The sequence below is a fragment of the Diachasmimorpha longicaudata genome, chromosome 6 (genome assembly GCF_034640455.1).
Source record: "Diachasmimorpha longicaudata isolate KC_UGA_2023 chromosome 6, iyDiaLong2, whole genome shotgun sequence".
NCBI lineage: Eukaryota > Metazoa > Arthropoda > Insecta > Hymenoptera > Braconidae > Diachasmimorpha > Diachasmimorpha longicaudata.
In genome coordinates, this window is record NC_087230.1 from 7,012,508 (window position 1) to 7,035,597 (window position 23,090).

Sequence of the window (23,090 nt, forward strand, 5' to 3'; positions counted from 1 at the left end):
TATCACTTCTGTATGCATGCCGGCGTGTACTTGGGGTCTAAACTTCACGAGTTATTTTGTAATTATTGGAATCAAGTACCCGTTCGTCGTACGGTACAATCATCACGTGGGGAAGGGAATATGAAAAGCCATGTTTAACACTCAATGAAGAAGGTATTTGAGCGTGTCGTGAGGTTTTTTCGAGTTCACTTGATATTTTATAGTGTTTAACAAGTTTTAGATTTTTTTAAAATGTAAATTAGAGATTTGCATGCAAATTCATGGACATTGAATTAGATAGACCGTACTGCCCCGGTATTTCTCGATAAATCAGATGGGCATTACGTCGAAGTGAGGAGTGAATGAAAGGGAGTCACGATAATAATAATTTTCCAACATTTTCCATTTTTAATTTACACAATTTTTAGTGAGAAGTATTCGCCCACAATCACCTGATTTTAATTACCAAATTGTCTGACCAGTTTCTGGACTTATCCCTGCGGAAAAAATTGCGACATTTGCGCCGATTTTCATGAACCATTGCCTCCACATACTTGAAATTTTACGACTCCCTGTCTCGCTAACATACGAATTCGTACAATTAATATTGTAGGTCACCGGAAAGAATGTCCAATTGTGTTGTATCGATGCGGGAGCATCAGCAGAACTGAAAAGAAAACCACGAATGATGCAACCGCCGGTATCGACCACGCTTACGCACTGTATAACCCACGAAACAATAATATATAAGGCAAGCACGCTGGTTACCACGCGTATGCAAATGAGGTAAAGGGTTATACGTATCTACCGCTAGAATAGCGATGCCAGTGCTGGAGGACCGCTAAGAGGACCCGACAGTGCGAACCGTGTGAATCTCAACACGGGTTGGTTGTTACCGTTCTCGTTCCTCATAGTATCCTTGTTGTTCCTCTATCCTTCTTACTCACTGTCCGTGATCACTCCACTCGCGGGAATTCCCAGTTTCATTCTTTCCTTTTTGCTTCAATTTGTTCCTTAGTTTTTTCTTAGACCTCCCCCCTCCCCCCCGTACACCATCAGCTTTTCACTCTAACGAATCTGAGGGGACGAAGGTTTATATTATGAGAAAGGAGTGATTAGGATACAAGGGGTATTTAACGGCGAGAAAAACTGTCTCCACTTGAAACTGTTTATTTCTTACTTATTATAATTCTCCAGTTGGGGGTTTGGGTGGGTATGTTGTAGTGCAGATTATTAAAGTCGAATTGATAATTGAAAATTTCTTGATTTTTTATTTTATTGTACGTATTTTTTTAAAATGTCAGTCGCATTTTTATGGGGATAAATTTTGAAGGAAATGCAAAATGAAATTTCAAGAGATGAGTGGAAGAGCCGCATGATAAAACGCAGGCGGAAGCCCTGGCGATATCACCCCCGAGGCCTCGACCTTCGGCTTCCTGATGCCAATCAATTTACTGGTAAATTCCTCACGGAGGAATAAGAAAACTGGCAAAGTGAAAATTGACAAGGACGTGAGGAGACTGGGAGAGTGAGACAAATTGTTGTGAATTTTCTCGCCATCCTGTCTCTGTTGGATGCATAAGAAAAGCTCTAATGCTCGCAATTTTCAATTTCGCTGACGCCGCATACACACTCGGAAGTATTTTCGCGATTGAGACGAGCTGGCATTTGGCATGGACAGCTGTGAATTTGTTGCGCCGGTGAGAGAATGAAAAACTTGGAGACGTGAGATGAAAAACAGTTTGCGATAAAATACGTTTCCTTTCATGGGTCAAAATGAATACCAGTTTCCGGAGGTATATTCTGATGGTACTGATGGCTCATGTACGCTAGTCAGGCTGATGAAGATTAGGGTGATAGTGTCGTGGGGAGTCAGAGAAATTGACAACTTCCTGCGATGCATAAACAACGTTAAATCATAAAACATAGAGCGTCGGAGGTTTTGTGCCCAATTATGAACTGCAGTAGCCGAAGGCCAGGGGTAGAAATAATTTTGCGACTGTTGAAACTGTTCTTCTTCCGAGATGAGAATGTTCCCAACTATTCGGATATCCCCCTTGACTCTGCGTTATTCTAATCTCCATCACAACCACAAATTTACCTCCACAAAAACCATCGAAAGGTCATCATAAAAAAATTGAAAAAAATCCAGCCGAAATTACCAGAAGTATGCAATAGTTAAGAATAATTTTTCTTAAACTTTCCCCTCTGCGGAAAAAAACTATGAGAATGCAGCTCGGCATTTGCAGAAATTCACGTTATTCAGCAGTCATTCGCGGATACTTGACGCTCTATATATTCCAGTTTTTCAACTTCATAAACTTAACGAGATGAGCGTTCAATTCAAATTTGCCATTCTTGCATATTACTCGGTGCATCACATGCCTCATAGCATCTCTCGCGGCCCTGCACTCTCAATTCCCATTGTGCATAAATGTGCATTATGCACGAGAAGACTGCACACATATATCCCCCTCGTACAGCAAGCTACTGAATGCTCTTTCGTTATTCCCCCAACTAACATTCTCCCCGATTTTTTGCAAATTTATTTTTCACGGTCGACGCCCGGCCTCAGGCAGCCTGCTCAGTATTCCCTCTCTGTGCAGCACAAGCCCATCGACTCACGAGATAAATCTCAACGTGATGATACCCAGGGCTAATATCTCAACTGATAAATTTAATCTCAAGCACCAAAATGGTTGCTGTTTATGGTTTTTATATCTCCTTTCCCCCAGCCTTTTCCTTTTCATCCCTGCACTTCTGGTATTTGCCTTGGCAATCTAAACGACGACAGTGGCTACATTGCGGAAATTCCACGGATGTTATTCCCTCGACGCGTGGGTTTATGATGTGCGGATAGGTTGGGACGAGGAAGGGACAGCCGAGACTGATTCGATTCCTCGTGGGAAGACACTGGGGGCTATTCAACTGAACTGCAGCCCTTGATATCAACAGCTTCTTCTCGTCCTCTCCCACTACTGACGAGGAAATTTTTATTACTGTCCGTTTATTCACTGCTCATCCCTCACTAATTTACCGATTCGCCTACTTTTTACTTTATTCAATAGCTCTGGGAATAATTACCGATCGATTTTCAAGGGGATTCTTGTGTTTCAGCGAGTTAAAAAATTTACCGTTGCATTCAATTTGCATTTGATATTAAATTTAAAATTTCCATCACCTCACAGCTCCGCTAAAGATTCAAGTGATTTTCCTCATGATACATAAAGTGCCTCTGGAAAGTGGAAATTTCAATCCAATGATTCGATAGAAATTTCCACTAAGACTTCAATAAAATCCCAAGTACCATGATTATTAACCCCTAAATCAAATTCAATGTCTCTCTCCTCCCAGCGCTGCAAAAACCAACAATAAATTTCCAGTGGACTCCAACTACTTCCTTTTCATTAAACTCACCCATTCCACATTTCATTGAATCGAGAAAAAGCATCACGCAACACGCAACATTAGGCTCATTCCATTGAATATCCCCGTTGATCATCACGTCCTCCTGAAAAACGAAAGTTGAAAATTCTAACGGTCACATTTACCACCACACTTGATGAATTACCCCCAGATACCAGCGACGCTCGATTCCCTACCCTGGGGCCCATCAACTCATTTAAACCGATACAAAACGATCTCAGCACAAGATAAACAACATCTAAAACGTATAAACTCCTACATGACCTCGGTATCGTTCGCCACTTCAATTGAATGAAATTTTTACATCTCTTACCTCCCAGCATTAATATCGATGAATAATTCAGAGCTAACGGTCCTAGGGGGATTCATAAAGGTCGCAGAAGCGTTTCGAATGCAGTGCACTTGGTCGAGTGTATCTCATTCTTCTCTCTAAAAAAATCATTCAGTCAGCAGCCTTTATTTTTCATGATTTTTCAACTCCTTGGGCTCGTCCCCAGTCGAAACTAACGGCCATGGACTTAATGAGAATTTCGATGCAAAATTTGTTTCGGCTATTGAGAGGCTTCTGCAACGGTTGATCACTTGCCGAATGCCTCGAGTAATGGAAGAATTGCCCGGGACAGGGGGGAAGCCGTGGGATCTGTCGTATTTTAACGCCCAAGTGCAGAAGAACTTTAATTTAAATGAAGAGTCACGGTTCTATGACTCTTGCCCGTTATTCACGACGCTGGAAGCGGATCGATCGTGGACCAGCGAGTGATTAACGGCAGTCAGACACCTCTCACAATTGTCGGGTGAGAGATTACATTAGGGTATTCACCGAGTGCACCGACGGGGGCAATTATTTTTTAATTGATGCATTTTTTGGCGCGACTGGGATCGGTGGCTGTTTGTGGGAAATCTGACGGCACTGGCCAAGGCCAGGGTCAGGTCGAGTATAGGCCATAATGACCACCAAAACGATTGTCAGAATTTTACGGAACGATCACGAAGAGCACAAATGAAATTCTGCAATACTGACAAGAAATAAACGTAGAATTGCGCCTCGAAAGGAAAATTAAAAGAACGAACGCTAAATCGTGAGAATTGGAGAGTCTGTCTGAGCGTGCAGGGTACTTTCCACTGGAATTCTATCAGAATCCATGGCCTTGCACTCTGAGATGCAGCGAGACGGTTAAAGTGAACCGACTAATCGATTGTCCAGTGGGCGAAACGAGCATTGAACCTGACTGGCACGAGAATGACGATGACGTTGCGATTATCCTATAAGTAACTTTTATTCTTTTCGAGAGGGGACTCTCATAACTGCTTGGAGAGGACAAATATTATTCTAGGTCAGGTCTTGAGTGCTCTTCAGAAGTGTCAACAGTTCCATGAAAAATCATCGCTGAGGAATAATGACAAGAATAATGCCTCTGGGATTGCCGGCCCGTCAATTTTTGCAGAAAAATCTCATTTTTCAAATGACAGTCCGGGTTTTTGAAATTTTATTACATTTCGTTGCTTTTTTAATCAATCCCGTAAAATTGCCAATAAATGTCTTTCGTCCGTGATTCAGTGATCCACAACAACGTACATCCAACCTAACTCGTTTTCCCCGTAGAGACAGCCATTACCTCGATAGGATCACGATCTCCATCAGGACATCCCCAACTCCAGCGGTCATCCACGACGGCCCATGTGGGCTAAGGTCTTCCCACCCCCGTTCCCCCCATCGTCACTAGGACTATCCGTGAAACCCCGAGGCCAGCCGTTGTCCCCCTTCCCCCAGGGCTGCTCGTGCGTACGCGATTTTCAGATTCTCCAGGGCGATAATAAGACAAAAAGTTGGAATCCACCAGTCGACGAGGAACAAGTCCAGGCACTGGAGAGTACGAGCATGTGGGTGAAGGCTAAAAGTCACCTCTCCATTTTTTTTTGTATTCACTTCCCCCTCAGGATGTGATGAAAGCGAAACTCCAAGGTCCTGAAGATACACATAATAATGCAAATGCTTTATTGTAGTTTTTTTCCTTTGGAAAAAAAAAAAATCTCCCAGTATCTCGTCCCGTCTTTGCTGGACACTGGGGCGGGAGTTGCTCATGCGTCAACAAAACGTCATGTGCTGGTACTAAACGCAATGGGCTCTTGCCTTGTCATTGTCCATTTTTTATTGGCGCTCAACAACCGTGTAACATGTTGCATCAAATCCAGTGGCACCTTGGGGGCCACTTGTGGCGTTACGATAATTACGTGTATCAAACGGTCAAGGTACATTTTCCGACCACTTTACTCTCGCACAAGTATTTTTACTCATGCAGATGAGATATATATGTATATATTTTTTAGTTGTTCCGGGCAATTTTAATGCTTTTATGCTCTTACTCTCGTAATCCAGATCGTAAATTCTTGGGTAACGGTTAGGTGGGTAATTCCGTAGTCGAAACTTGTGACTTGGAATTTATAAATAGATTATGGCGAAGATAATTCTTGTGTATATTCAGGGGGAGCGGAAATTGTTGAAGGGAGATGAATTATTTTTTTTATTGTCCAGTGAGTTGGCTCAGGAGGTGTGCGTAAACGGAGAATTTATCGGTTTTAATGGAATATTTTTCATGCTAAATCATGTAGAAGGCAAGTGGGCACATACAGTACCACAATTTAACACTTTGCATTATGTATTTGGAAGTTCTCAGTTAATTAGAGAAATTGAAATTATGGGTTTTAAACGCGACGGAAAGATCTACAAACTAATTTATTCAAAACGATTTATTAATCTGAACAGAAAATAATCAGAAATCAATTTATTTCGAAGATATTCACTGTCCAAGCAATAATTCAATTGCAAATAAATAAAGTCATCAGTTGGATGAATGGGGTTTTTGTCTGGATTTCTCGAAACTTATTTATTCCATTCAAATAACGTTTATTCATTTCGAATGGACCATTTCCCCAGGTGCACCTAATGACGAATATAAAATACAATATAATACAGCTCTTGCACTTGAATTGAGATCGTAAAACAACTTAACTGTACCGGGCATAATTTCGTGAATTTTATCATCAAAATTCCCCCGAGCTCTGAACCCATAGATATCTTCAGATTACTCCAGATGTTCATGATGGATATGATGAGAACCACCGTTTGATTCGAGGAACACTTCCGGAGTGGAGTGGCCTGATGGGGTCGGAGGTATTCGTGTGCCAGTGCCAGAGGTGCAAAAATGTGAAATGTGAAAAAATATAATAACAAATGTCGTGGGAATTTTTTTACTGCAATTACCGTTATGAGATTTCCATCTGGATGGTGTAGTTTTTTTTATGTTAAAGTACCGGATTTCTTCATCTGAGTGACAATGCGCTGGCTCACTGCCTCCCGGGACTCACGATAACTCAGGGAGTGTGTGTAGTTATTAAACTTTGGAGAAAAACATTGTATGGCTGGTCGAATAATTAATTAAATACGAGGATAGATGATTTTAATCGTTTTTTGGGGTATGACAGGATGAACTTTGTGGCGGATGGCTTTTTTGGCGATTGGGAAATTTCCGGTGGTGAAGGTTTCCGATTCTTTAGATTGATATCTTCCATATTTGGACGATTGCCTCAATACCGTCCTCTCACGTTTGATTTTTTGATATAGATTATGTTGTGAATGCCTTCGATATGAATTTACATTTACTGTTACGAGAATTGGGAAAGTATAAAGAATTATGTAATTTCTGAGATTTTATTTAGTGGGAATTCAGTGGGAACTGAAAGATAGAATTATGGTAATGAATTTTCCCCATTTCCATTCTTCACTGATTTCCTCATGAAATTCTGATTTTAACTGGGGAGAAGAAGATATTCGTCCTGAGGAAAAATAGGATATTTGAAGATGACAAACGACTTCATTTGGAAGTAAATTTCTTTCTTTCTAAATTCCTCTCGGTACACGTTAATTTTTCCAACACTGTCCGAATACACCTAGTTTATTGTACTAACATGGTGATTAACCCAACCACATTTTTCCCCACCTCGTGAGCCATTTCATCCCTTAAGAATGACATAAACTCTCTCATAGCTGAGTAAATTCTATAAATGGCCGGAAAATTTCAGCCGTAAAAACAGCATTAAAAAATTCTCTTCAAAGCCAATACTGGAAGAGAAATAAATCCATGGATTGGCATTTTCAAGAGCAAACGATCGCTAAACATCTCCGATGCCCCGGAATGTGGGTTAAATGCGTAACACGGGGGAAACAAACCTGGCGATAAAAATCAGAGTAACCACTGCCAATTCCATAGCCCACAGTGGCAATTATACTCAGAAGCATGGTTTTCTGCATTCGTAATTTCCGCTGATGGACCAACAGCCGTCGCTTAACGTCACTCATTCTCGTGTTAGCCTCTCAGTGGGTAGCACATACGACGAGTAGATTAATCATAATTTTTTCACATTTTTCCCCCCCCCCCCTCTGGAAAATTCCAGTTAGTCGATTCATCCTTCGGGTCTCCAGCGAGGACCGTTGACTGACTTACTTTGCGAATCAGTGGGTGAATGAAAATTCCCGGTCTCATCCATCATTTTCACATTTTCTTCATAAATTAGTGCATTGATCGAGAGATTGAAAATCAACAGATGTAATGATCCTGACGATTCACTCAGTAATTTTAAATCAAAAATGTTTATAGATGATTTTACAAATTTTCAGGGGGAGAATAACAAATGAAAATTGTTGATTTCCAACGGGAGTTCATGATGAATGCTACGAGGGGGAGACTGATAGCATCGAACTGTATTTTTTATTCATTAATTATAGCTACAAATAATTTCTAAATGATTTATTTTAATGATGATGACGAGGAGAATGATCTCTGCTTGGCGATAGGAATGGAAATACAGTTGATGTAAAGTTTAATGTCCATTGGCATAAAAAGACGTTCATTTCCTCAATAATTTAAGCGATTAAATGTCAGAAAAGTCTCTTGATTTTGAAAAGTCTAAAAAAATGATGATTCATTATCATTTTTAATTTTATTCCACCAACGTTGGGAGCCAAAGACACCTCATTTCATTTTTGTCAAACCCACAAATCGTCAGGATCAACACTAGAAATTCTGAATACTATTAAAGCTTCTGAATTTCTTCAGGGAATCGAAAAAATTAAATTCACAAATTCAAATTCAAATAATATATTTTGGGATAAATTCTGGTATTACCCCAGGTCAGTGCAGAAATAGTCCCGGCTTTTCCCACCATCGTCTGTGGCGCCACCGTCCAATTGGTCACAAAACGAATCAACAATTTGAGGTTATCTTGCATCAGGTTGCATGACAAAGCCGACAATCGTCAGCTGACTGTTTAGAGTCACCATTCATTGTCAGAAATTGAGCAATCCCGATAATTGTTTTATTTATTTATTAGTTTCAAGTGTTACTCATCCCTGAAACTCCAGAATGTTGAGGCCAGCCAGGACATTGGTGACGACTCTTCAACGTGTCAAGGAATGCAGTCCAATTTTGAGATGCAGTCGGCAGAGATCAGACATAACAGAATACGAATGTGAGTCTCTTTCAACATTGTTATCGAGACGTTAAGACTTCCTGGAGGATAACTGGTTATTTTTATTTGTCTGTCACAGCTCCTATCACAGATGAGTACAAAAGAGGACCTTCTGAAGGAAGGTCCTTGTATATGGATGCACAGGCCACTACACCCATTGTAAGTCCTCACCTTGATCACTGTAATTAGCATGATTAATTAGGGATTTTGAGACGATTGGAAAATTCGTTTGTGTTCATGTTTTCTTCAGGACCCCAGGGTCTTGGACAAAATGCTGCCTTTCTTCACAGCCTATCATGGCAATCCTCACTCCAGGACTCACATGTATGGGTGGGAATCTGAAGCTGCTGTGGAGCATGCGAGGAAGGTAAAAATTATTGAGTCATGACAAGAATTGAATTCGAGAAATCGGACTGACTGATTACGCTTTTAGCAAGTCGCTGATTTGATTGGGGCTGACAAAAAGGAAATAATTTTCACATCCGGTGCAACTGAGTGCAACAATATTGCAGTGAAAGGTGTGGGGAGGTTCTACAAAGCGAAGAAAAAGCACATTGTGACGACACAAACAGTGAGTATTGATTTTCTTATGAAATTGCAATTTATGTGATAAAGTTCTCAATTGTCGTAAGAACCCTCGATGGAAAAAATTGAGTCGATTTTCCTCACATTCCTCGCTCAATTTAATGAACGTTATTACCCTACAACTTTGATATCGATAGGAGCACAAATGCGTTTTGGATTCGTGCAGAGCTCTCCAAGCAGAAGGTTTCGAAGTCACTTACCTTCCGGTCTTGCCGAATGGCTTAATAGATCTTGAAAAATTAGAGGCTGCGATAAGGCCTGACACATCCCTCGTATCTATAATGACTGTGAATAATGAAATTGGTGTTAGACAACCGATCGAAGAAATTGGCGAAATGTGCAGGTAAATTTATCGAGTAAAATTAATACTGCAAAAAAAATTTATCTCGTGAATAAAAATAGGAGATATCTCATGAAAGCCAAAAGTGATTGATCAGTTGTAATTCATGACGGCTGTTTGATTTGCCTTTTTCAAGGAAGAAAAAGGTATTTTTTCACACAGATGCAGCCCAAGCGGTGGGTAAAATTCCAATAGACGTGAATTCAATGAACATTGACCTGATGTCCATCAGTGGACACAAAGTCTATGGCCCCAAAGGGGTGGGAGCTCTCTACGTTCGCAGAAGGCCCAGGGTACGCGTGGAACCCATTCAGAGTGGAGGAGGGCAGGAGAGAGGGATGAGGAGTGGTACAGTGCCGAGTCCTTTGGCTGTCGGGCTTGGAGAGGCTTGTGAAATCGCTGGCGCTGAAATGGAGGTAAATAATAGCTTCAACCTATGAAAATTATTGGCATGTATTTTTTAGGTTGAATGGGAAAGTAGTGAAGATAACTTTAACCCCCCTCCTCTTTGTTTTTATGATACAACACTTCAGCCAGATCATTTCATTCTTATTTCAGTACGACAAAAAACACATAACGAGCCTCGCAAATCACCTGATCGACAAAATAACAGCGAATATTCCGCATGTGGTACGAAACGGGGATCCAGTTGCCTGGTACTCAGGTTGTGTGAATCTGTCGTTCGCCTACGTCGAAGGTGAATCATTACTGATGGCCCTCAAGGACGTGGCCTTGAGCAGTGGCTCAGCCTGTACCAGTGCCAGTCTCGAACCTAGTTATGTTCTTCGAGCTATTGGAGCCTCTGAGGACCTCGCACACTCCAGCATTCGGTTTGGCATTGGGAGATTTACGACATTCGAGGAAATTGATTACACTGCTGACAACACTATTCGACATGTTAAACGTCTCAGGGAGATGAGGTAATATTCAATTTATGCTCATTGGTAAATTAATAATAAGAAAACGTCCGCTCAACTTTGCTGAGGATTTATCAATGAACAGATTGCTTCAGTTATGCTGTTAGTTAATGTCTCAATATTTATTATCCAAACTAGAATAATCATTCAAGTATTTCTGGTCATTAAAAAAAATGTCAACTCACATTGGGATATGATCAGTACTGCATCCGTACAGCCGACTCGATTTATCTTGGTTCCCTTGATTGCTGAAATTATCATTTATTGAACATTGTTTCAGCCCACTCTGGGAAATGGTGGAGGATGGCATCGACCTGAAGACCATTAAATGGACTCAGCACTAATTGAGAATGTATCTCGAATTATCGAAGATTTGAACGAAGTAAGATAATGTTCTGTAAATTTCTAAGTTGTATAACTTCACTCAATAAAAATCTATACCGTTCGAAAGTCGATTGCACCGTCATTTCGCAGCAGTCTTTACGATTAAAAAAATAATTACAAGTAATTAGCACATTGTTGGACTACGTCAAGCACGCGGTGTAAATAAAATTAGTCTTTCGTGATGGCTGGCACCCAAGCGTCAGTGTAGTGAATTTAAAAAATTGGTAGCAATGGGTCTCAACACATGCAAGTGGGATCGTTGCTTTCTTCGTAGCATATTTTGAAGTGGTCCTCGTCCATCTCGTGGAGACCCATTCGAGATCGATTTGCTTCTACCAAATGCTGGGCGATATCCTCGAACATTTCGTTTATGCCCTCACCAGTCTTGCAGGAGGTCTTATAAGTCGCTGATATCAAGTTATGGCATTGTTCACTGAAAAAAATAAATGAGCCAATTTTATTCAGCATAAAAATAGGACGTAATTTTATTGATGACTTGTCTTGGTTTCCTTCATTTTCTGAGACTACAATCGAATGATTGACAAATTATTACCAAAATTGATCCATCTCTGCGTCAGTGACCTGCGGTCCGTTATTATCAACATCACTCTTATTTCCACATAAGAATATCTTGGCATTCTCCGCATATGTCACGATGTCCAGCAGATGTTGGGATAGAAGATGAAACGAGGTGGAATTATCTAGAGCGAAGACTAGAATAGCTGCCTCTGCGAATTTGTAATAGCTTGAAGTGACTGATGCTACTCGTTCCATGCCTCCAGTGTCCCATAACTGGAGCTAAACACCAAGATGTCACAAAAACCAAAAAAATATTCAAAACTTCTGGAATATCTAAAACCGCAGACGATCATAATTCTTTTTTAGTTTTCCACCGAAGTTTTCGAAATTTAATTGTTTAACACAGAAGTGAAAAATTACCTTGATCCTCCTGTCGTCAACAACGTACTCCTTGTCAATATTATCAAGCCCCAGCGTTGATTTTCTATCACTACTCGACACAAAAGTATTATTGGCAAATCGTCGAAATATCGATGACTTTCCAACTCCGTATTCCCCGCAGAGAATGACTTTCTGCTCAGTGACTTTCACTGTTGCCATGTCAATTCTCACCAAACTATTGCCCTAAAAATCCACTCTTTTTCTATTTACAAACTTCTCCAGCCATGCTAATGACAAAATGGAATGCACTGGAGTCTCCGGAACATGACACACACGGGGCCCTCGTCATTGTCACCGAGAATAATTGGATTATACCCCTCGAGTCCATCCAATTACGCAGTAAATCGTAAAAACCAGAATTCTATTATTTCGCGTAACCACACCGATCAATCATTGTGGGAATGATTTTAATTCAGAACGACATCATTTGTTTGAGTGTGGGTGTGTGCGTGTGTTTCACTCTTCTCTGTCTCCCATTTGATATGAACGGAAAATCATAACAGAGGCATGCGCCCTCTTGTGAGCATTTTCCACGTCAGTAGGCGAAAATTCTTACAGTAATAAACGCGGGCTGTACCATTGAAAATTTTTATCTCTGTTTTTTTGCTAAGGAATTGCTGTTGGGTGTGAGGGTTCAATTTTCATGACTCAATCTACCTAGAGTAGAAAGTTCAAAGGTGAGTTCTGATAGTCTCTTGCCTTTCGGCGATTATTTCTACAGCGCAAGCTGATTTTGAGGTTAAGTTAGCCGGTGTTGGCGCAAATGAATGCGATAAATAATAATAGACAACAAAGGCCACCAGAAGGCACTCTTTTTTTATCTTGTCATTGTTATTTCCCTGCTCATTGTTCCCAAAAGTTCCCAAAAAAATCACGAAAACTGATGAGAGGTCAACCCTTTTAGATGGGCGACGATTCAACAACAGTAATAAAGATGCTCAAGGACCTAAAATCCGAGAACTGCCCCAGAAACAGCGGTATTTCCCTGCGTCTATCCAACGCAGGCTTATCCACGAGTTCTGGCAGAACGAACACCAGAACGTCGTCCCAAACTGACATCTCGGAGACCCCCCCAAAACGTAAAAGGCTGGACTCAACTCACTCCTCCAACGCACAAGTATGCTCGACCACAGACTCAGCCCCAGGTACTCCTTGGGAATGGCGCAGATTGAAGGGAGAAGTGGTCGCCCTTCGAACCAGACTCTCTCACACAGAAGCCACTGTTACCCAACTCCACAAAATTCGCCGAGAAATCGAGGAAGTCTTCGAGCGGGACAAGCACATGCTGGAGATGCAGGCAGAGCTGGACAAGCAGACGATAAAACAACTTGAATTGCGTCTTGAGTCGTCGAAGAAAACCATTCAAGAGACACGAGAGGCTCAGGCTACTGCGGAGTCGGAGCTCTTTCAGACGAAATCTAAACTGGAGCATAAAATCCTGAATGTAATGACCGAAAATGCCAGCCTGAAAAAGAAACCGGAATACTCCACCTCCGACGACTCTTCATCATCTCCAGATGCTCAGGAAGTGGACTCGCATGCTCAATCGCAGCTCGAAGCTGCTGAGGAGAGAATCCTAGAGCTGCAGGCCAAGCTTAAGGAGCACATGATCTCCCATCAGAAATTCGAGCTCCAGAATATTGAGTTGCAAAATGCGAAGATGAAGATTGAGTCGTTGGAGGCAGAAAGGGCCCTCTGGCAGGAGGGTAAGAGTCTATTGTCACGAGCAGCACGAGCTAATGAACTTGATAAAGAGATACAACAAGCGAAGGAGCAAATTTCGATGCTTCGTGATGCTGTTAAAGGAAAGCTCCTTCTCGAGGAACAGATTTTCAGCATGCAGAAGAGACTGGAGCATACAGAGCTAGTGGAGAAGAAGGTGGCAATGCTGGAGGTGACATGCGCGGAATTATTCGCGAGAATTCAACATTACGAGGGAATTGGAATTGGCAAGTGTCCAGTGGAAATGAGTCGGGAGGTCCAACGTCTCCAGATTGCTGAAGCTGATCTTATGCTGGAGGGAGGGGAATTGAGGACCCAGGTTAGGGCTCTCAAGAAAGAGAATGAAGTACTCCAGAAGAGATATGAGGAGGCAAAGAAAATGGCGGCAGACATGACGGTCTCCAATGAAACGGTGAATAAGTTTATTCTGAGAACCCAGAAGAAGATTTTACTGGTGACGAGGGAGAGGGACAGCTACAAACAACAATTGGATTATTATGACAAAGGGATGACACCTTCGGACAGCAATAATGCACTTACTGAAAGAATTTCAGATTTGGAGAAGACTATCGAAGGTTACAAGGATCTTGTGGAGAAACTCGAGGCTGATTTGGCAACTCTTTCAGATCCTGAGACACTACGTGCTAAGGATGACTGCAAAAAACTACGTGAGGAGGTAGAAAAGCTTAAGGGAGAGTTGGAACACAGAGCTTTGAAGGGAGATTTCAACGTCAACTCTAGGATTCTCCACTTCAAGATGAATCCAGCCGCTATTGCTGGACAGCAAGCTGAGGAGAAACAGAAGGCACTGTTGCAGGAGGTTGAGGAACTCAGGGCTAGGGTGCAGCATGGTGTTTCTAGTAGCAGTGGAACTCCCATCACTACTTCATCATCGTTTCAAGCTCAGGAAATTGCGGAGCTCAAGCAGTCCCATGAGATTAAAATTGCGAGGTTGAAGGACGCCTTCAAGGCTTCCTCGCAGGAATACAGACAGGCCTGCTATCAGCTGTTTGGCTGGAGAGTAGACAGGACCAAGGAGGGAAGGTACAAACTGTCCAGCCAGTATGCTGAGTCGCCTGATGATTTTCTGTTCTTCCATGTTGGGGAGGGAGTCGATCTTCTGGAGACTGAATTCTCGTCGACTCTAGGGCAACTTATCGAGAGACATCTTGTTAAGCAACACAGTGTACCTATGTTCTTGAACGCTGTGCAGATGGATCTGTTCTCACAACAGACCATCACTCATATTGTGGAGTGAATCACTAGGTGTATCAGGAGATAATGGAGATGATTTTGGGGGTGAGGTTCCTATTAACAGCTGATTAAAATTGGATTTGTAGTTTCATATAGTTCCACGACGAGATCCCATCAATATCTCCAGAGATTTTTATTTGATATATTTATAATGTTACGGTACACAGATTTTAGAAGGAAAATCCATCAATTGAAGACAGATTATTTTGGCATAATTCTGCAAATAGGAATATTTCCGTAAAAAATTCACTCGTCCGTAATTACTATCATTAATTCAATAAAAAATCAGCTTTGATTACGAATTTCAAGCAATTGCTTTTTATGACCGGACAAATGCTTGACGTATTTGTCTAAATGTTTTTGTTTTTATACTGTTACAAAAATAATCATCAAGACCGTCTGGAATTCAACACCTCTAGACACTATTCATATATTCATCATTTCATTAATTTTCATAATCTCAGGTATCGGAATGATTAAGTGCTGACTGATGGTGTAAAAAATTCTCACCGATTTATTGACAATAGCTTCAAGTTGTATAAAAAATTGCTTAATCCTAGAAGCTTAGTATAGTTCATCAATAATAAATAAATTACATCGATAGAAAAAATTTATAGTCCGCCATATAATTTGTGCGTAATAATAGCAAAGGCGTTGATATCCCCACGTCCGAGTTGAGTGGGAACTTGAATTGTCAATTTACTTAGGAAAAATTTTACGGAAAAAATATTACAGTACTATTAAATCCAATAAACGATTTCGTGCTATTCTCATATTTTTTTCTATCTTTTATCTGATTCTGAACTGAATTTAATTATGTCCTTCAGTAGAAATCTCGCAATCCTCCATTAATATCCTTGAATACCTCCATTAATATTTGTTAAACACTTTAATGTGAAGTTATTTGATAATCTCATATATAGAATATAATTCTTTGGTAATTCTCCATATATGGCAGTACGTGAGAATGTTTTACCAGCGGGGAGATGCTGTAGGTTGAGATGCTGCTGTCATCATTGGAGGAGGTCCACTCCAAGCAATAAGCGGTGCGAGTCTCTCAGTGAGCCTCTGGTAATTTCTCTCAAGTTCCCTCTGATAATCCCTCTGATCAGGTCCAATAAGATTCTTATTTCTCCTCAGTGCATCCAAACACCTCTTCTGAAAGTCCTTGAAACAAAGCCTCAACTTGTGCTGGAGTTTCGTGGGCTGTACATTCTGCTCTCTCAGCCCAGACAGAAAGACAACAGCCACCTCGGCAGGTCCCTGATTAACAGTCGTCCCAATACATCCCTGCAGCACCATCTGCAGTATTTTAGGATCAGGTGGCTCCTGTACAGTAGCCGCCGCGACTTCCGTCGTCTTCTTCTGAATGTCCTCGATAGCCACCTCAATAGGACTGAGGACAATTTGCTTTCTTGCCACGACCCTGATTCTCGTCTTCAGATAGGGAAAATGCGTCGCGACAGTCAATATAGTCTTCCTCTTACATTGCTCCCTCAATTCACCATGTGCCTTTCCACCAGGCGTGAAAGGGGTGGCGTAAACGAATCTCTTGATGTTGAAATTCCTATGGAACACTGTGGGGCGATGCCTCAATTCATGAAGTTCAAAGTACGGTTCGACATAAGTGATCTGGACATACGCCTTGTCTCCCTCGAGTTTGCTTATATCCACTGGATTGGAATCCTTGATAATGACGATATTCTCCACTCCAAATCGTTCAGCATAAAAATTCTCCAGCCGGGAGAAGATTTCCGGTAATTTCGTGAGGGTTGGCTCCTTATAGACAAACTCCTCCCCAGCAAGATCCCCAAATCGTGCCCCATAGAATCCCACCCTGAAGTACGTCCCGAATACTCGTTTCCCCGAAAGTTGTTCCACTCTCGTGTACGCCTCATGCAGCTTGCCATGAATATTCGCCAGTTTTTTATAATCATGCGCTGACTCGGCGATGGGAAGAAGTACCCTGTAGACATCTGGTATTGCTTCGTACATGCCCGCAGCGTGGAAGGAGGATGCTGCGTGCTCGAGGAGTCCAGCGAGTCCACTTTCAGAGAAGTCAGGGCCTAAGCAGAGGCCCTCCTCTCTTCTAGCAAGGACATCGTCTCCAACAGCACTCTCCTCGAGAGAATTTGGCGTCACTGATGCTAGTGCAACTGCCCCCACTGGCCTGCCACCACCACCGGGCTCCAACAAGTGAAGGTACTCAGCAACAAGAGCTGCTGAGTGGACTAGGCACATTGCTGCCTCGGTGTGATTTTTCCTCTCCATGTGCTGCTGGGCCATGTTGGCGAGCCAAGTGAGACGCAAGTCTGGAGAACCTTGGTAGCCCTTTGCAATTCTGTACATAAGATCAAGAAGCATTTCAGGATCCTCCTGGAACTCCTTCATCTTTACAGTATCTGAGAGAATCATATGAAGGTTGAACAGAAGATCCTTGACTTGTTCTGGAAAGCTGGTATCAGCGAGTTCACTGTCCCTCTCTGCATAAACAAGAACAGTCTTCAGAGCTCGGCGAAGTGCTCCCTCGCTGGGGGCTCTTCCTCTTCCAACAAGGGCCGACAAGGACGTTGTTACCTGCATCTTTACCCTAGCAAAATTATTTCCGATCTCGAAATTCTGTCTCATGAGCAGGTAGAGACTGGCAGCTGCATGACTCCTGATGGCACTCAACGGAGAGCTACACCTAGTCAACAGTGTGAGACATAAATCCCCGCATCTCTCGCTCTCCTCATCGAAGAGGGCGCTGTGATACTTGAAGACAAGTGCTCTTTGAGTATTGAACATATGCTGGAGGACAGAGGTGCTCTGATTCCTGGCTAAAGCCCTGAGAAGGACCTTCAGCACAGCACCCACCACTGCCCCTCCACCACAGTCAGCTTGGACAACACACTCGAGACTGTCAAGGACGACAAGTGATGCTTCAGCAGCTAGTGCTCCTTCAATATGAGCATCTTGCTCGACAGCTCGTCCCTCAGGTTGTTCATTACCTCTGTAAGGCATTTGATCCTTTCTCCACCTCAGTTTATCTCCAGTAATTCTCTCCTTCCTTCTGAGCATCATTTCACTCCTGGCACTTCCTTGCCCCAAAATTACATCCTCTAATCGTGATCTAATATCACTGGTGACTGTTGCCTGCTGGGGGAGCCTCTTCAACGCCTTCTTCCCTTTGTACTCGAACGCAGCTGTTGCGATGTTGAGGACCTGAAGAAAACTGAGCACTCGCCGTGCACTCAACTCTGAGCACCACTGGGCAAGTGCTGATTTCTCGAGTCCCTTCAACACCCAGAGGAAGCACATGAGTAAGTGTCTTGTGGCTTCTGAACTCAGGGACACACGGCACTGGCTCCCAACGTCAGCAGAGCCCCCTCCTGCGATGGCAAGGGCTACTGACTGCGTAATAGACCCTGACTCATCAGTATAAACACTCTTGTCTTTCGAGTCCCAGTGGTACAGTTGGGGCAGAGCGTCCATGAGGATGTTCAACAGTGGCAGGTACAAGGCAGCCACTCTGGCCTTGGCTGCTGGATCAGAATATCTGGGATCCCCATCGTGGAGATTCATCAGATGTCTCACCGACCCAATGGCCTTATTCTGGAGCATTGGATTCGGAATTTCCAAGGTGTTCGCCAGATCTGAGAGCACCAATCCAACCAGGAAGTGCTGCTGACGAAATTCCTGGCTCAATTCCGAGAACCTAGCTCGCTCTCCTGGAACCAATGTCGAGATCAGGCTGCCTGAACTACCTGTGGAGGGACTGGGGGAAGCTGGAGCTGATCCTGATGTGTAGCCAGTGCCGAAGGGAAGGTTGAGGGCCACATAATGTTCGTGAGAGCAGATGGTTCGCACAAGGTCCAGTTTCAAGGAGAAGAGGGCTGCTGAATCTGGCACGTGCATCGAGGCGTCTGTCAGTGAGCAGCAGGTGGCTCTTATCAGGGAGAGGATAAATCCTCGATCCATCGTGGAGAGAAGATCCGAGAGGAAGTTTCCAATGCTGGAGATGAGGTTTGAGGAGACTCTAGGGTCTTTTCCACAGCGATGTATCACTTCTGAGGTCAACGCCGCTGTCAGGGTCGCTACGTCATCCGAGAATTGAGGGGAGTATCTGCTCTTTCGAGGGGCTTCAAGGGTTCCAACCTCGGCCAGGTGGATCACCATGGAACGTACGATTAACTCGAGGAAGAACCAAGAGTGGATCACAGCCAGTTCTCGTGCTTGACCCGTAGAAACTACCCAGTGCAGGGCCAATTCCTCGTGCAGGAGACGTCTCGCGACGTGACTGTTTATGGAAGGAGATTCTTGTCGCATCGAAGCGGTTCGGTCAAGACCACGAGCATGAATCTCCATCTCCAGGTCCTCCACTGGTAGGTCTGGATTACTCTGCGCTCGGATTACCGAGGGACCAGGAGACATTCGGGGGATTGAGCACTGGAAAGCGGTGTAGGTGGCCAGAAGGACGTGGCGACCATGAGCATCGACCTGTCCATCAGGCATGTTCGTGATATTTCTGACGAGCAGTCCAATAGCCTCAAAGACAGTGGCAGCAACGTTTAGCGGCTGTGAGGGAAGAGTCGGTGGGTGCACTAGCAAGGAAATAAGCTGATCAAATATTTGGGGAAAACATCGAACGAGGGCAGTACTGGTAGCTCTAGACAACTCCAACAGTGCTGATTTCAATTCAGACTCCATACCAGCCTCACCAATCCTGGGTGGGACTTGACCTGTCTCCAGACTCCCACACAGAGACAAAAACCTGTCTATGTATTTATCCTGAGGATGAACACTAGAGATGGGCTCCAGGATGACGCTGAAGACACCTCGGTGGGCGTCGACCCATCTGGTGCCCGGTAACTGGACGTCAGGAGCTATGTACGAGTAGTTTGAGGGGGGTGGATCCAGCATTGCTGGTAGACTGAATTCCCCGGACTGAAGGTGTCCATCTCTGACGAGAGGCAGCCAGGTGTAGGCCACGGGTGTCTCCACATTGGGCTGCTCTACCTTTTTCTGACACGAGATGTGGTAGAACGTGAATAACAGGTGATGTCTGGCACCCAGGTCAGCTGGCAGTCTGATCTTTACCTCGTCGTAGAAGCTGGGGTTCTTGTTGTGGTACGAGACTGAGGTAAAAGCTTCGTGGGTCATCTCAGGACACGATGATCTGCCAAAAATCGCTGTCAATGCGTCGGATTCTTGCTCTCCCCCCATCAGCTGAATCCTCACAGCGATATTTCTGGCTGAACCAGTTCTAGAATTGAAGTTTACCTCCTTCGGGTAAACGTAGAGAAGATTTCTGTACATCAGATCGGGACAGACAACGTCTGTCGGAAACTCCAGGATCTCCTTAATCGGTCTATTCTTCTCGTCGGGGTAGGGAGACAGCCGCCTCAAGTCAGGATCTAAACATCTTGGAAGATCGTCAGGTCTGGGGCTCAAGTCCAGTTTTAAAATACCGGGAAGACATTTTAGTCGTTTCAAATTGGAGCCAGGTCTTCGCAGCTCCACCAGAAGCTTATAGAGATCCTCGTCCCTCAATCTCTCACTTTCCTGCTTGAAAAAACTGGAGACTGTTAGGGTTATTGGACGAAAGCTGTCAAGACAGTTGGCAAAGTCGTCTGGAGACCAGCTCCTTCGTTTATCGGAGCTTCGCCGCTCTAAGGAGCCTCTTCTAGTGGGCGGTTCCACTTTCTTTCTCCACTGCTCCAGTCCTCCGGATTTTCTGTCAAGTGATCCAGCACTCCCAGTACTATCCGTATCCCCTCCACCTCCAATCACTCCAGAGAGATGGATTGCAGTCCAGGCCAGGGGCATCCTGTACCTACCCAAGCGTTCACAGGCAGCCAGGGCTGCTGCCTTCACCTTGTCCCTGTTCTTATCATCCCGCAGATACGGCTCAGCACACTCGGAGATGTCCCCCTGCAATACCTTCTCCAGTCTTACCACTAGAAATAAATCTGGACTCGGTTTGCTGATGCTCAAAACGCAACTTCTGGCCAAAGTACTGCCATCACTATATGCAATATGCCCTCCTAGCATCCTCTTCAGGCTGTCGGAGTTCATGTCGACGTAGAAATTCTCTGATACCTTTTTCCTCTCCCTTGCATCGTAGAGAGCCAGACAAGCAAAGATGGGCTCAACCTCGAGTTCAAGCTTGAGTTGGAGACACTTAACGAGGACTCGGTGACAGAAGGGCTCCGAAGGCTCAACAGCTGGTGTTATCTCCTGCCATTCATCGTCTGGGGACGTGGGCAGAGCGTACAGAGGAAAGACAGCCTCCTGACGGTCCTCGCAGCGTTTCTGCTCATTCACCTGATCCACTGTCTCGGGGCAGACTCGATCCAGAATGCCAGGGAGCAGAGAGTCGTGCTGGGAGTGACGTAGGTCCAGGCTCGCCCATGAGCCTCGAGGTGTCTCTGTGCAAGAGAGCTCCTCCTCCTCTGGAGAGCCTGAACCAGCGTCCTCTTGGTCGACTTCAAAGTCTTGGCGGGGCGTGTCCTGGAGCAGACGTTCTCGAGCGATCGGCGAGATTCGCCCTTTATATTTACGGTGGACTACTAGCCAGTCTGACGTAAACGTGTCGATGCATCGATGAACGTAAGGAGATACCGTGTTAAGGGATTCCAAAGGAATCACTGGCTCTTCCGTTCGGATTTTTCTTTTAATTACTCTAAGCTCAACATCTCCAGGGGGAAAATCAAGAATTGGTCGCAGTGGGTCTCTGTCTAGGATTGTCTGATGCTGATTAAGAAAATCCTCGTAGTCTAATGGCTCTAGCACCTCGCATAGGGACATTGTCGAGGAAAAACCCGAAACACTGCTCCCACTCTTTGATAAATCTCGGGAATAAGATGTGGAGCTAGCGATCTGACGTCTCACGTCTGCTGCATGCTGTTTGCTCAGCTTGTGAGCAAAGGCTCGCTGGACTGACGACATTTTTGGAATGTAACGTGCGTCTCCTGTAGAGATATCAATTGTTGAATCACTTGGTTGATTATTGGCCGGAATGGAGGCGATTGTGGGATGAATTATTCATCGTTTGACAGGAGAGATGAGGTTAGGTGGCCTCAGGGGCCTCCACGGAACGCTACGAGGAATGTAGAGAGATATTTGAGGAGGACTTACCTTCGAGAGGCTCAACTATATGGAAACTTCATCCTAGAATTGCTAATTTCGGGAGAGCACTTATTTATTCATCTTTTTATGCGAGAAACTTGCTTTCTCCACGCAGTTTCATAAATGGGGAGAGAGGACTAATTTCACCCCGATGAACTTAGCCGGTAGGATATTGCAAACGGAAAAATTAACTAATACCAATGATTGTACATCGTTAGTACATCATTGTACATGCACTGACTTTGTTTGTAGTCCCGTGGATAATCAATAATCATGATTTGAATTTTGACAATGATGCTCGGTTCACGAAAAAAGGAAAAAATAAATTTTTCAACTGAAATGCAGCTCGTTTTGTAGGAGATCGTTTGTAGATTAAAAATGTGAAGGTTTGCTTGTTTGTACATACGTTAATCATCGAATACAGTTGAATAAAAATTGTGATTACTCCCCACTTCGGTTTATTATCGACGGTAGATAGAATGAAATTGTGAAAGAAAAATTTTTTATTTTATCTGACCTTGACCTACATTCAATGTTAATGGAATTTTGGGTGATTTTATTTTATTGGACCTTGACCTACATTCAATGTTTATAAAATTTTGAAAGAAAAACTTTTATTTTATGTGGACTTGGCCTACATACCATGTGGATAAATTTCGCATGAAATGTTTTATCCATTTCAAATGTAGATCAAGGTCAAATAAAATTCTAAATGAAGAAAAATTTTATGATATGATAAAATTCCGAAGAAAAATGGTCAATAAAAAAAATTTTTTGTCAGTTTAAATTTTCGTGCCACATGAGGTCGGTAAAATAGAGATATTTCTTTGTCGGCCGAGGAAAGGCGGAAAATATCGAATAATTAAAAATTGTAAATTTAAATTAAT

The 23,090-nt window shown here is 43.3% G+C and overlaps 4 protein-coding genes across 5 annotated transcripts; 2 read left to right on the forward strand and 2 right to left on the reverse strand.

The window, feature by feature from the left end:
• Positions 1-8,793: 8,793 nt before the first annotated feature.
• Positions 8,794-11,223, forward strand: LOC135163380 (cysteine desulfurase, mitochondrial). The gene is made up of 8 exons (XM_064122775.1): positions 8,794-8,931; positions 9,011-9,090; positions 9,182-9,298; positions 9,365-9,502; positions 9,654-9,859; positions 9,993-10,272; positions 10,415-10,776; positions 11,054-11,223. The coding sequence occupies exons 1-8, from the start codon at positions 8,826-8,828 to the stop codon at positions 11,115-11,117; spliced, it is 1,353 nt and encodes a 450-aa protein (XP_063978845.1). The 5' UTR covers positions 8,794-8,825; the 3' UTR covers positions 11,118-11,223.
• LOC135163385 (uncharacterized) lies at positions 10,869-12,548 on the reverse strand. 2 transcript variants are annotated; one of them, XR_010299112.1, is made up of 4 exons: positions 12,097-12,548; positions 11,711-11,955; positions 11,276-11,590; positions 10,869-11,168 (listed from the first exon to the last, which is right to left on the reverse strand). XR_010299112.1 is itself a non-coding variant. In XM_064122782.1 (3 exons), exons 1-3 carry the CDS (start codon positions 12,274-12,276, stop codon positions 11,395-11,397), a joined length of 621 nt encoding a protein of 206 aa, XP_063978852.1. In that variant the 5' UTR covers positions 12,277-12,548; the 3' UTR covers positions 10,869-11,394. The 2 variants fall into 2 exon arrangements, 1 of the variants encoding a protein (XP_063978852.1); XM_064122782.1 differs by having other exon boundaries at positions 10,869-11,590.
• Positions 12,549-12,660: 112 nt separating this feature from the next.
• Positions 12,661-15,868, forward strand: LOC135163374 (mitotic spindle assembly checkpoint protein MAD1). Its single transcript, XM_064122766.1, has 2 exons — positions 12,661-12,794; positions 13,022-15,868. The coding sequence occupies exon 2, from the start codon at positions 13,022-13,024 to the stop codon at positions 15,095-15,097; it is 2,076 nt and encodes a 691-aa protein (XP_063978836.1). The 5' UTR covers positions 12,661-12,794; the 3' UTR covers positions 15,098-15,868.
• On the reverse strand, positions 15,582-22,577 carry LOC135163370 (dedicator of cytokinesis protein 7). Its single transcript, XM_064122749.1, has 2 exons — positions 22,213-22,577; positions 15,582-22,046 (listed from the first exon to the last, which is right to left on the reverse strand). Exon 2 carries the CDS (start codon positions 22,021-22,023, stop codon positions 16,066-16,068), a length of 5,958 nt encoding a protein of 1,985 aa, XP_063978819.1. The 5' UTR covers positions 22,024-22,046; positions 22,213-22,577; the 3' UTR covers positions 15,582-16,065.
• Positions 22,578-23,090: the final 513 nt, after the last annotated feature.

Coding starts and splice junctions, on each gene's coding strand:
- LOC135163380 (XM_064122775.1), top strand. CDS start 8,826: ATGTTGAGGCCAGCCAGGACATTGGTGACGACTCTTCAACGTGTCAAG. Junction 9,503..9,653: donor ACATTGTGACGACACAAACA/GTGAGTATTGAT, acceptor TGATATCGATAG/GAGCACAAATGCGTTTTGGA. Junction 9,860..9,992: donor GAAATTGGCGAAATGTGCAG/GTAAATTTATCG, acceptor GCCTTTTTCAAG/GAAGAAAAAGGTATTTTTTC.
- LOC135163385 (XM_064122782.1), bottom strand. CDS start 12,276: ATGGCAACAGTGAAAGTCACTGAGCAGAAAGTCATTCTCTGCGGGGAA. Junction 11,956..12,096: donor TTGACGACAGGAGGATCAAG/GTAATTTTTCAC, acceptor CTTGGTGTTTAG/CTCCAGTTATGGGACACTGG. Junction 11,591..11,710: donor GCAGAGATGGATCAATTTTG/GTAATAATTTGT, acceptor TATTTTTTTCAG/TGAACAATGCCATAACTTGA.
- LOC135163374 (XM_064122766.1), top strand. CDS start 13,022: ATGGGCGACGATTCAACAACAGTAATAAAGATGCTCAAGGACCTAAAA.
- LOC135163370 (XM_064122749.1), bottom strand. CDS start 22,023: ATGTCGTCAGTCCAGCGAGCCTTTGCTCACAAGCTGAGCAAACAGCAT.